The sequence below is a fragment of the Emydura macquarii genome, unplaced genomic scaffold, assembly GCF_026122565.2.
Source record: "Emydura macquarii macquarii isolate MOO-44397 ecotype Brisbane River unplaced genomic scaffold, CSIRO-AGI_Emac_v2 contig_1305, whole genome shotgun sequence".
In the NCBI taxonomy this organism is placed as follows: domain Eukaryota; kingdom Metazoa; phylum Chordata; order Testudines; family Chelidae; genus Emydura; species Emydura macquarii.
The window spans coordinates 323,979-337,749 of NW_027131442.1; the positions used below are offsets into that span (position 1 = coordinate 323,979).

Genomic DNA, 13,771 nt, shown 5'->3' on the forward strand with positions numbered 1-13,771 from the left:
ACTAGCTGCTTCAGTGGAAAGTGTAAGTGGAAACAAATCTACATAGGCAGATGTGGGTTAATCGATCCCTCATATTAGGCCTCATCATGATCTCTAAAACTTAAGGTATGTCTACATTCACAGCAGCACTGTCAGCACCACTGGATTGATTTTTTAGGATCGATTGAGCAACAATGGAGACCCACTCAATTGATCTGGAAGTCAATGGCGTTAATCAACCCCCGCCAAAAGACTAACGCTGCCTCAATGGGAGGGCATTTCTTGTTGGTGCAGCGTAGTGGAGACGCTGTGCTACGTAGAAGTTAGGAAGTCAATGGGAGATACATGAACTGCTCTACTCTCCTGTCGACTGCCACCAAATTTCTTCAGCAGTGTAGACCAGGCTTTAGAGATTGGTTTAAGTCCTGAAGCACCAGGTTCAATATCCCTTCCAAAAACTTGTTAGCACTAACTATAGCCCTGGATCCATATAAATATTCTGTGCATATATGGTTATTTTCCCTATAAATGTCCAAGCTCTTTTTACATCTTGCTAAATTCTTGGCCTCGGTGACCCCCTGTGGCAGTGTGTTCCACAGTTTCTTTACACTTGTGCAAAAACATATTTCCTCCTATGGATTTTGAATTTTCTACATTTCATTTATACTCAGACTCCAAGGCCAGAATGGATCACCATGTGTGACCCTTCCATGCCTAGGGTAGCCTACTTGAAAATGCCAAGGTCTGGGCAGGTTGCAAAAAGACAGCGGATTCTCCCAGAACTGATGGGTAACACTGAAGTTAGATTCCCCGACCAGTCACAAACGGTGCTCCTGATTTCCCACACTGGTTATCCAGAAGCTACAAGAAGAAGTATACAGCCCCCTTTATTGCATTTCAGTATCTGGCTCCCAATCAGCAACTAGGTCCAGCAAAGAGAAAAGTTATTAAAACTATATTCACTTTACTAAAAATGTTCTCCTGATCCCCAAAAGGTCAGTCACATTATCAGACTAATATGAGTTTGGATCTTACCCAAAATCATGCTGCCAGCCAATCCTTTAACTAAAACTAAAGGTTTATTTATAAAAAGGAAAGAAACAAAGAAGAAGAGGTGTTAAATAGTCAAAGCAATAAGATATATATGGACTTTGAAGACATTCGTATCAGATTTTCAGCAGAATTGTGGAGTTTGCAGGCTTGTAGAGTTCCTCTGATGTAACTCCAGTACCTGGATAGGTCTTAGTCCTTTGTCTCACAGCTTCAGGTGTAGAATAGTTGATCCAGAGGTAGGAAGCAGCAATGAAGACAAGAGGGAGATGGTGCAGCTACCTTTTATGTCCCTTTGCCAAGTAGTTTATCCCAAACACAGACACAGCACATGGCTTGGAAAAGCATCAGAATCCCCTGTCCATTAGCATGTTCTTAAATGTCCTGTGATTCATAAGGGGTAGCCTGTGGATTCTATCACTGCATTCATTGTACCTCTGAGTTTCCTTGACGGGCCGTTGAGCAGGATTAGTGCTGCTACCATCCTGTCTGAGGGTGTTGCCCAGAAACACAGCACATGTTTGAAATATAAATACACCATACATATTTAGAACTTATAATACAAAAATGATATATAATATAAAAGTGCTTATCTTAACAAGTCATGACTTTCCCATTGGTACCTTGTATGGTCTATCATATACAATATATATTGCAATTCTGTAATATTAGAATCAGTAATATTATAAACGATCGCTCATATGCCAGACAGCATCACACCATGATCATCTAGTCTGACCTCCTGCACATTGCAGGCCACATAACCTTGTCCATCCATCCACTCCTGTAAGAGACCCATAACCTCTGGCTGAGTTACTGAAGCATTAAAGGGGCCTGATATTCTAGAGCAGGGATGGCCAAACTGTGGCTCACGAGCCACTTGCAGCTCTTTTACTGTCAAAGTGTGGCTCCCGGAGCGCCCCCTTCCCCATTCTTGGCCTACTAGAATGAGGGGGGCGGAGGAGAGGGAGCTCACGGATTCTGCCCTGCAGAAGGGTGATGGGAGAAAGGGCTTCTGCCCAGTGGGAAGGGAATCTTGGGGATTCAGCCACATGGGGCATGCCTGTTGGGGCTCAGGGATTCAACAGGAGCAAAGCTGGATCCCCAAACCCCAGCAGGTGCCTTCTGCAGGGATGATGCCCAGAAATCCCGCTCCCCCACAGCTGAAGCCCCTAGCCCCTCCACCATGCTGCGGGGCTGAAATCCCAGCTCCCATGTTGAAACATGACATTTTGAAATGACTGATTTTTTTTTAATTGTGCTATAAAATTATATTGCAATATAAAACACATTCAAAAATATATAAACAAAAACACTGACTGGTGAAAAATGTAATTTGGGGTTATTTTTCTTCAGAAATGTGACATTTTCAATTTATGCCTCAATTCTGAATGAAGTCAAATTTCGAAACCCCCAAATTATTTATGACATGAAATTTCAGTCCGCCACACAACTCGAATTGTAACATTTTCAGATACTCTGGTAATGGGGGTCATAAGTACCTCGGATATTTAACATCATCGGCTGAAAAGGCACATTATGACATCTACCAAGAACGGAGGAGTTTGCCTTTTGAATCTAATTCACATTAGGCCACAGCTCCTAACTCAGAAGGTGTTTCAGCCCTCACAGCAGGAAATGTTTAATACCTGTGCTGTAAGCTTTAATGTTTGGTGGATGCTTAGTTAATCCAAAATTATAGTGTAACTATTAATGAACGAAAAGTGATGAAATACATTACAAACTCAAAGAAAGAGGCTGACAAATGCTGATGAATATTTTATTATGGGTGATAGACACTCCCTTGCAGAGGGCTCAAAACAAGGCATATTCACCACTTAAGCCCTACTTTGATGGATTAAGTGGCACTTCAGTGGGGAATATATCTTGTATTGGCCCACTACACAAAGCCAAATTTAACCATCCTTAGATTACATGTAGTTCAGAGGCTCAGAATATATTTCCCCACTCCCATGGCAAAAACACAAACAGACACACAAAAGTCCACCTGCCTGTCTAAATTTTCCGCTGAATTTTTTTTCCCCATGAGAATTTTAATAATGAAAAAATTAGGCCACAAATTGAATTGTTTTGATTCATAATACTGCCATGGTGCCTCAGGGGCATTGTAACTCATGCTCACTTCTGATGCTATGGACACATTTGAACTTCTCCGGTTGGCTTTAAACTATTCGGCAAACTTGACACGAGTTTACAAATAGATTCAAGTGACGCAAAACAACCTATTTTTTTTTTTTTGGTCAAAAACCATGCCTGTTTGTCTGGCAGTTTCAACCTACTTAACCACAGCCTGACCTTGCTTCTACACAGAAGTAGTAATGACACTTCCAAACTCTGACAACTTTGCAGTTTAATTTTCTACTAAAGGCACATTGTCTTCTGCATAACTCAGAAAACTTTTCTGATCACCACTTTCTTCAGAGAGTCCTTCACTTCCTTGTTCCTCAGGCTGTAGATCAGGGGGTTCAGCATGGGGATCACAAAGGCATAAAACACGGACACCACTTTATTCTGATCCTGTGAATAGTTTGAAGTGGGCTGTAAATAGGTCGAGAGTCCAGTGCAATAGAAGAGGATGATGGCCATCAAGTGGGAGATGCAGGTGGAGAAGGCTTTGCTCCTGCCCTCAGCAGAGTGGATTCGCAGGATGGAAAAAAGGATATAAGTGTAAGAACACAGGATTAATAGCAAGGAGCCCAGGGCAATCACTACAGCAGAGATGAAAGTGAATCTTTCATAGATGTATGTGTTGGAACATGAGAGCTTGAGGAGTGGGGGAATCTCACAAAAGAAATGATCAATGACATTGGAGTGGCAGAATGATAAAGTGCCTATGTATGTGGTGTGTACCATGGAGTTCAAGAAGCCTAGGGCGTATGCCACAGCTACCATCTTGTCACAGAGTCTTCGGGACATGATGACCATATAAAGCAGTGGCTTACAGATAGCTACGTAACGATCATAGGCCATGAAGCCCAAGAGGAAGCACTCAGTATTTACCAATGCAATGAAGAAATACATCTGCACAAAGCATCCGGTGAAGGAAATAGTTTTCCTGTCCGAATGGAAATTCTCCAAGGTTTTGAAAGTGATATTAGAGGAATAGCAAAAATCTACCAGGGCCAAATGGCTGAGGAAAAGGTACATGGGGGTGTGAAGTCGGGAGTCGATCTTGATTAACGTGATCATCCCGAGGTTCCCCACCAGAGTCATAATGTAGATCAATAGGAACAGCATGAAGAGGGGCCTCTGCAGCGCTGGACGATCTGTGAATCCAAGGAGGATGAACTCAAATATTCTAGTGTGATTTTCCCCAGCCATTGTTTCTGCACTAGTGTAGAAACGGATAGGTCACTGAATTCTCTGCAGATTGTGTGTGATCCAGAATGTGTTCTCATGGATGTGCGGGAGTTGTAGGACACAATGAAAATACCCACATTTCATTCACACTATGTATAAGTCTTAATGGCCAAAGGAAGTTGCTGCTTTCTCTAAAGAAGTAGGATAGCCAGCTGAGAGGCAGATCTATCTGAACCTTGAACTTGTATCTAAAGAAATAAAACAAAGATCATTATCATAATATGAGATTTGCAGGTGATTATACAAAGAATGTCTATGCTTGCTATCCAGAAATCACAAAGCATTTTTACAATAAGCAAGTAAATAATAGAGACTCTACAACTTTCAATATATTTCAAAATCATTTTGGTTCTGATCATTTTCAAAATGAATTTTTTTTCATTTCATTGATTTTTTTTATCCAATATTTTTCATTTCATTGTCCAGTATTGAAAAGATTTCTTATTGAAATCTGTTAGCTTTGAAAAGCTTCCAACTTGTGTCTCCAAAATTGGAAATGCAACTGTACCGTTAAGCATAAAATAAGTCTTAAAAGACATAACACTATACCAAAGGTTAAGCATGAAGGAGACAACCAAAAATTTAAAAAAAAAAAAAAAAAAGATGACAAATGGAAATAGAAAATAAAAAAGTGAAATCAATAAGATAATTGAAGTTTCCACAAAAAACTTCTAAAAAGTCCTACTTGGATGTGTAAAAATTCCCATTTTAAGAAAGAAAGGGCCATATTTCTCTGAAGAAAATTTTCATTTGGAATATTTTACCAGCTCTACTAAATAAAACTAGCCCAGTTTCACAAATGGGAAAACTGAGGCGCAGATGCATGACTATAATCTGTTCATTTCATGTAAGTCAGTGATGAAGTTGGGAATCAGCTCATTTCCCCCATGAATAGAAGACTACGCTACCACTGCTTGATTCGTCTCCTCTGATCCCTACTATGCATACATTTTATTCACTCAGGCTTGAGGCTGTTTATAATAACAGTTCCAAACCTTTTACAAGGCAACCAGCTATTAACTCTTCCTAGGCACTATCCAAAAAATGAAATACAAGATTAAGCAGCAGCCATTTTGGGGAAAACAGCATTCCCTACAGGCTAGGGCATGCAATGCAGTGGATGCAAGGGTGGGCAGTGAGGGAGAGAACGACTGATTGATTTGCAGATGAAAGAAAGCCAGAGACGGTGGATATTGCTGCCTATGATGTAGATGATTTGCAATGTCTCGTGTGACTAAACAGTCCAAGCCATGATTTGCATAATCTTTATTGGTTATTGCAAATGTGCGTGTCTTGGCTGAGAGCTGCTTGCTCCCAACAAGCTCCCTTCTCTTCAAGCTGTAGGAACCAGGTCCCGTCATGGACTTTGATGCCCTGATGGAGATGACGGCACCACTTGTTTTTGTGCAATGTTGGTTATCATCGTCTGTCAATGCCGGGCTTATGGTCCTAACACTCCAGTTTCCATGCCTGAAAGTTCTTAGTTTCTTATTTTTTTCAACTCTCACCTTCTGTGTTATGTCCATGCACGCTGTCAATATGGATGGAATATCCTTTCCATGTAATGTGGCTGCAATAGCTAGGGCAATTCATATGGAGGCGCTGCCTTGCCTGTGTGTCAGTGTCTTCCTCTCAGGTTCACTGGTTTTGACCAAAGGAAGGACAAAATTCGATATATTTGGAACCAGAATGAAAACACTGAATTCAGTAGCTTCATAACCCCTCCCAATTGCTCTCTACACTGCTGTCTCCCTTCCTCAGCTCAAAGCGGGTGGCCTCAAGCTGGAGCAGAGAAACATCGTATCACTACTCTGCACACTGACTTTTTAATTTAGTCCATGCTAACACACAAGACTATTACGCACATAGAGACTCCACTTCCAGGGTCAGAGAGAAGATCATTTGTTCCCTGATACTGCAGCTGAGACTGAATTCAGGGTGTCCATTTAAATCAATAGAACCACTCATAGATGGAAAATTATTTACATGCTCAAGTAATCTGGCAGAATGGAGAGGTAAATTTTTTAAAAATGTATTTAGGTGCTTAAAGGTGCTGATGAGCCTGTAGGTCCAAATCCTGCAAGGCATTTAGGCACCGAGAACCCACTGATTTCAATGGAAGCTAGGCACCTAAATATCTTTGAGGATCTTGCTGTAGGCGGAATTTTCATAACAGCTAAGGCACCCATCTCCTGTTGAAATCTTAAATATCATTGAGGATCTGGCTCTCACAGAACAGTTGAGGCATGTGTGAGAGAGAAATTGCTAAATTTAAAATATTTTCTAATGAAAATCAGAAGCAAGTGCAATGAAGATAAAAAAAAAAAAAAGCCTTAAAGTTGAACATAAATTGAACATAAAATTGAATTTGGAAAAGCACAAGGTCCTCGAGATGCGATTTTTGGCACTCATGATGCTATTCCTATATTTGTGGGAATCATGGTTTCCTCACACTCAAAAGGAGGTGCAATGTGCGTCTGTCAGTTGTCTGTTTGTAAAAATGGCCAGTGACGGGCATTTCACAGTCTCTCTTTGTAGCCTTTTTCAGTGTTCTCTTTGTAGTTAGAAAGTTTTTTGTATATCTAACCTTGATTACTATATCTATTGTTATATTTGACATTGATTTACTTCTTGTCCTCCTTTCATTGCACATGGAGAATGGTCGATCACCATCAATTTTATAACAGCCCCTAACATATCTGAAGACTGTTATCAGGTCGGTTACCCCCTCCCACTCTCCAATCTTCTTCTCTGAAGAATAAATGTATCTTGTTTTTTTAACCTTTCCCCATAACTCAATTTCCAAAAAAATGTTTTTTCATTTTTGTTTCCTTTGGACTCTCTCCAATTTGCCCACCTCTATCTTAAAATATGGCCCCCAGAATTGGACACACTACTCCAGCTGTCACCTCATCCAGGTTGAGTAGAGCAGGACAATTACCTCCAGTTGCAGAGAAGCCCAGCATTGAATCTCCCTGTCATTGTCTCTGCATTTTACTATTAAATAGTAACAGAATAGTAAAAAGTTAGTATGTAACCAATATTGTGGTAGGGCATAGAAACCAACCAGGTTGAAGGATCATTATACTGGATGCCGTACAAACCTATAATAAAGAAAATATTCTGCCCCAAAGAGTTTATTATTTGCATATTCCATAATAAAATAAACCGGGGGCAGCATTGCAAGGGCTGGAGAAAACCACCTTTGTATGTGATGCTAGTGCAGTTCTTACCGGTTTGGCCAAGGATAAGGTCACATCATAGAGATGCTGCCTACAGTGTCTTCATTAGGATGCTGTGAAGGTTACATTGTGAATCTGGGTGTTCAGTGTCTTGCTGCCAGGTTCTCTCCAAACCCCAGGTTCACCCAATCTACTTGTGGAAACAATGGAGCAACTAATTTTTATGTTATTGATTGTAAAATACTCCTATTCAGCAGCTCACATAGGAGTGTTTACATCATGCATGGTTTGCTGTCCTTTGGGATCCAATCCCAAAGGAATGTCAAGGCTCAAAAGCTGAAATAATGTGGAGAACTAATTATTCAAATTGGTCTCTTTTTGTTGCAGAACAAACATAGCATAGAAACGTGCTGGGTGATCAGTTTGAATCAACTTTTTTCTAATGATTTTGTTATAATCCAAGTCGCTTGAACACATTGTAGATTGAAGAAGTAGGAACTCTAGCACAATTTATTGATCAAAATAGTTTGAAGATAAAGAAGTATAAAAGGAAATACAGTAAAGTATGTCTGCAAAAGTTTTTTAAAATAATAATTTAGTAGTAGTAGATTACAGCAGTGCTAGGATCTGCAGTAATGGTTAGGATCTGACTGTGCTAAGTGCTGTGCAAACAATTTAAATGAATGAATTTAGCACAGAATGTGAAAATTCATCCATCATTCATCTAAAAGGCAGATGGGATAAGGCAGGAAAATTGTAGCCAGGTACATTTTTAAGCATTGAGATCATGTTCTAAGAATCTGTCAGATCTTTTGCAGAGACAAACTGATTATTTGTTTGCCAGCTCTTTAAACCCCAGCCTCTCCTCTTTTTCTCTTTGCCACTTAGGCAATTACAAAACTTTGAACAACAAGATAATTTGTTTGTAGTCAATATCCAGAGCATCTCATTAAAAATCACCTCAGTAATGGTGATGTTTGTATCCAGAGAGAATATGCACTGCACCAGACTGCAGAGGCTTTTAAAAAAATAAAAAGCAAAAAGAAACTGATTAAGAATGATAAAATAGCCACATTTACTTCTTCACAAGCCATGCCTCAGCTGAATAAATAGATCAATTTGATCATCATATTTTCATTGCCACAACTGTTGTATCTCTGGTATACCCAGTTTGAATCATCCCTGTTTAGATCTGCAATGTCCATTCCATCAAGGGACATACTGGACAGGGAAGTTCTTTAAAAGAGGATTTTTTTCATTATTTCATCAGCAACATACAACTAACACACCAGAGAGTGGAGTTGGAAGTGTGTGTATGAAGTTGGGGAGCAGTGGGTGAAGGCTTAGGGGGCCTGCCAGCTTTTTTAACTACAACCACCTGTTTTCTTCTATGGGTTGTTGCAAAATTTATTTCCAACAATAGATTCTCTCTCATATACACAGCAACAAGTGAAATCTATGGTCCAAGGACCTGATTCTACAATTCAAAGCAGCTCTTTGGATCAGGTCCTCAATGACAAAGCCCATTGAACGCAATGGAAAATCTCCATTTGATTTCCATAGACTTTGCAACTGTATCTCTGCTAGAATAATGAACCACAGTGGACAGTTAGTTTCAAACGCAATTTTCCTGTGCCCCACCTCAACTGTTGTTGGACATGACTGTCTAGATGGAGTGAACACACCACACATACATTTTAACACAACCTGGTCATCCCCATCCTACCATGGTCAACCACCCTTTGTTGGCATATGTTGACACATTGAACCAATGGACCAAACTCTTTAATGTGCATGAGATGATAGCACAGCTCAGCTGGTACCATGCTCAGTCTAGAACATCTCCTCCAGCCAGTCACGAGGCTTTAATCACCCCAGAGTCTCAGAGTAAAATATTTGTAGGTTCATTGGTTCAGAGATTCCAAGGGTAGCAGAGGCCAATTCAATCATCTAGTCCGACCTCCTGTACAGCATAGGCCAGTGGTTCCTGCATCAAGCCTGTAACAACGTCAAGCACATTTAAAGGAAACAAAACAAACTGGCCTTATATTGTCAGAAATCAAACCTATTACCATGTAATGACTGCCTTGTCTGCACAGCAGGCCAGATTCGCAGATGGTCTAAACTGGTGTAGCTACACTGATGTCACAGTGCATGGCCACATCCTCCCGGCTGTGGACAAGTTCACCTACCTCAGCAGCACACTCTCACATGCAGGTCACATCGATGATGAAACCAACTCCTGAATTGCCAACGCAAGTGCTGCCTTTGGCAGACTACATACAAACGTGTGGGAGTGCAGAGGCATTAGTCAACAAACAAAACTGAAGGTCTACAAAGCCATCTGTGTTGCCAGTTTTGTTGTGTGTATGTGAAACCTGGACAGTGTACAGAAGGCATGTTATGAAGCGGAATCATTTTCACATGGGCTGTCTGAGGAAAGTGATGAGGATAAGATGGCAAGGCAAGGTTCCAGATACTGAGGTTCTCATACAGGAAGGTATTCCAAGCACCCATAGTCTGTTGATGAAATCACAGGGGAGAAGGGCAGGCCACGTCACCAGAATGTCAGATAATCAACTGCCACATAAAAGACAATGCTGATTTTTAATTATCTAATTTCAGGCAACTCCATTTTCCAACAGAGCATCCGCTAAACAGTGTGTTTTGGTGGAATTATACACGCACTTTTTGGGGATAATGGCGTTTCCCCAGGACTGTTCTGAAAATTAATACGTTAAATTGTGGGGTGTTCAAATATTACAGTACATGGGTATATATATAAGTAATTTAGATGGGTCAAGTATAATGATGTCATTATCTCTGTTTGGGATAGCACCTCAATAACAGAATATACACTCATTTTTGTTTTTAGATCAAAATCAGGAGGGGTGGGGTTGTGGAACACAAAACTGAGCATCTCTAACAGGAGGAGGTGGAGGAATGGATAAAGATAAGATTGCCAGCATGAATAAAGTCTAATCAAATCACCTGCAGAGCTGCCAATTAATTGGATTAATTAGCCGGATCAGTGGAAAGCATAAAGGATCAACAAGACGCTAGAGTTTATACTTCTCACTCACATGTAGAAGTGATTCCATTAGATCAGTAGTAAGAAATACTAGAAATACCCAGGCATTACTGGGTGGGAAACTAGAGCAGTGTTGATTAGGACCCAATACTCTGATCACTTTTAGTCTTCTTCCCCGTCTGTAAAGTGTCATTATGCAATTCTATCAAAAATACCATGTTTCTTTACCTACAAGTGGTACATCTTTGTATATTTCCATTATATTCTCTTTCCTGCCCTGAATTGTGTGGTGGTGTGCTATTAGCTCTTTTCCCTCACTGGGATTCTCTTTCTTCTAGACATTCTGCCATGAATTTCTTTTGGTAATTTCTGCATAGGATATTTTATGGGTAGTTTTAGTATGATGTAGCGCTCGCGGTTGCTTCATTGCCACAGAAACTTTGCAAGCTTCACTGCGTTTATCCCCATTCTAATTCTGTTCCTCCAGTACAGTTCTCGTGAGTTTTCTCCAAATTTAACACACCTTGTTTTCCACTTATTCACCATATGCCCAAACCTTTGGCATTCATGTCATCTCAAAAGGGCCAGGATATATGATTTAACCCAGAAGAGTGAATATATATTAGCCCTCTCAGGTAGCATTTCACACTTGTAAAGGTGACTCTCATGCTGGGGATGATTTGTGTTCTCCTTTCTTGCTAATCAGTTGGTTAACAAACAGCACTTGATCTTCATCTAGACACCTTCTAATTTCATCCTCAGTCATGCCTAGTGCAACCTTCTACATTACCCCTCTTGCTTCTGTCATAAGTTTAGGTAGCTCACAAATTCCTTTTGTTGCCCCTAAAACTGTAGTTTTAAGAAATTTCTCAGCCTGTTCCTTAGATGTACATTCTATTAATAAATCTGCATCCTGTATTCTTTTAGCAGTTTTTGTCTCTGATACTCCATCTATTCTATTATGCTATTTCTAAGGGAGTAACATCTCCTATCTTTACATCTTCAGCTAGTGATTTGATAGTTAAGATATCACTCCATTTCCTTACTCTTTTCCCACCTATCCCTGGCTGCTCCCTATTCTTTAGATACAACTATTTCTATTTCTTCCTTCTTAATCCAAAGCCAATTTTCATCCCTTGCTTTTTCACCCTCATTTTCCAACATAATTTCCAGACTTTCCCACACAGCCTATATTTCCTGCTCAGCCAACAACTCAAGCCACTCCTGAATTCTAAACCCCATCTCTCAACTAGTTTATAGCCAGCAGAGTACAGCTGCTACTGACCTTAAAAACAATCTGCTGACTCCTGCAGACCATGAGGGGACTCAGCCAATCAGACAACTTCTATCAGGGCCAGCTGCATTCATTAAATTTCCTGGCAATTAGCTCTGCTGCAGGCTGGTCCCCGACAGAGACTGTCAACACATTTCCTATGGGGGGCCAAACAACCAGAAACTGTGATTACTGGAAGAAACAGTGAATTGTCTGACTAGTACCAAGGCAATAAGTAACCAAAGTCACTCCTTCTGAATGCTACTGTTTCAGTTCTGGCTAAATACACTCAAACCTTCGGATCACTCACACCCAAGAAAAAAACACTAGTGCTCATTCAGGGTTTCCAATTAGAATCTTTACTCCAGAGCTCTGGATATAGCAGGTGTTTTAACTTATGCAATGATTGGAGTCCATCAGGGAAACCAGACAAGTTAATTGTGAACTCTGCATTATCTTATCCTTTGAGACCTATATATTCCTCAGGGAGCAGACCCAGAGGTCAGTGAAGCCTGGCTGCAGTAATCACTCCCAGATGAGCTCTTGAGAGGGCACATTCTGGAGGAAGTAACATAGCAATGGCCTCTTGGTTTCCTCAAATAAATAGTATAAGGTTGCAGCTAGGATAAAACCTTATAGCCAGCCAATTTAAGCATCAACACCCACTATGCTGTCCCAATATTACTATGGGTGAAACACAAAGTAGGGATTCTCATGAGAATTATGTAGGCAGCATCTCTAGTCAACAATCTGCTCTTGACCAAATCTAGAAAGAACTGCACTAGCATGCGAAGCAGAAGATGTTCTCTACAGCCCTTTCTCACATTCATCTTATTATGTGTGGTGCAAACACTGTATTTTAAAAAGCAGGTGCAATAGTAAAAAGATTCAGTTTTGTTCTCCACTCCACTATCAGCTATATGTTCTGTGGTAACATGCCACAGACATTAGAGGAGAACCATAGAACTTAAAACTTACTACCCCCGAACCTTGCTTTTATAATTCAGCTATTTGCATAGCTCATCATAAAACTAATGTGAGGGATGCAGGATTTCCATGAGGCTGTCCAGCAGCATCATATGGGAACAAATCAGGGATAGTGTCCAAGATGACACCTCAGATAGTTTATATTGTTCTGCAACTAAATTTCATTCTTGTCTTAACACGAGGAGGAGAAGACTGAATGATTATTTAAACTTGGATGAAATCCTGTCCTCATGGAAGTCAATGAGAGTTTAAGTTTTCGGTTTCTTAAATGCTTATCACACACACACACTTAGTGGCTGTGATCCAGCAAACCACCAACGCACGGGTGTAGATTTAAATCTGTGAGTAGTTCCACTGGGTTCCGTGAATCTCCTGTAGTCAGTTTCAGGAGACACATCAGGGAATGAATGAATTTCTTCGTCACGCTAACAGTGGCTTCTCTAGGTCTGATTTGGAAAATAGTAGAAAGTGCAATTTTAAATGGATCTAAGGATCCATAGGGGACCTCAGTCTATAAGAATCCTCCAGAACCTCTTACTGAGGTTCTGGCTGCACTTCATAGAATCAGAGAGGATTTGGGTTGGAAGGGACCTCAGAAGGTCATCTAGTCCAACCTACTGCTCACAGCAGGACCAACCCCAACTAAATCATCCCAGCCAGGGCTATGTCAAGCCACAGCTTAAAAACCTCTAGAGATTCCACCACCTCCCATGGTAACCCATTTCAGTGCTTACCACCATCCTAGTGAAAAACATTTTCCTAATATCCAACCTACACCTCCCCCACTGCAATTTGAGCCTATTGTTCCTTGTTCTGTCATCTACTACCACTGAGAACAGCTTAGCTCCATCCTCCCTGGAACCCCCTTTCAGGTAGTTAAATGCTGTT

The 13,771-nt window shown here is 40.6% G+C and overlaps 1 protein-coding gene across 2 annotated transcripts; it reads right to left on the reverse strand.

Annotated features, from left to right (window-relative positions):
- Window positions 1-3,438: 3,438 nt before the first annotated feature.
- On the reverse strand, window positions 3,439-7,030 carry LOC137154874 (olfactory receptor 5F1-like). Of its 2 annotated transcripts, XM_067550722.1 has the most exons (2): window positions 7,007-7,030; window positions 3,439-4,338 (listed from the first exon to the last, which is right to left on the reverse strand). In XM_067550722.1, exons 1-2 carry the CDS (start codon window positions 7,028-7,030, stop codon window positions 3,439-3,441), a joined length of 924 nt encoding a protein of 307 aa, XP_067406823.1. The 2 variants fall into 2 exon arrangements, with proteins under 2 accessions (XP_067406823.1, XP_067406822.1); XM_067550721.1 differs by lacking the exon at window positions 7,007-7,030 and having other exon boundaries at window positions 3,439-4,371.
- Between the last annotated feature and the right edge of the window lie 6,741 nt (window positions 7,031-13,771).

Coding starts and splice junctions, on each gene's coding strand:
- LOC137154874 (XM_067550721.1), bottom strand. CDS start 4,371: ATGGCTGGGGAAAATCACACTAGAATATTTGAGTTCATCCTCCTTGGA.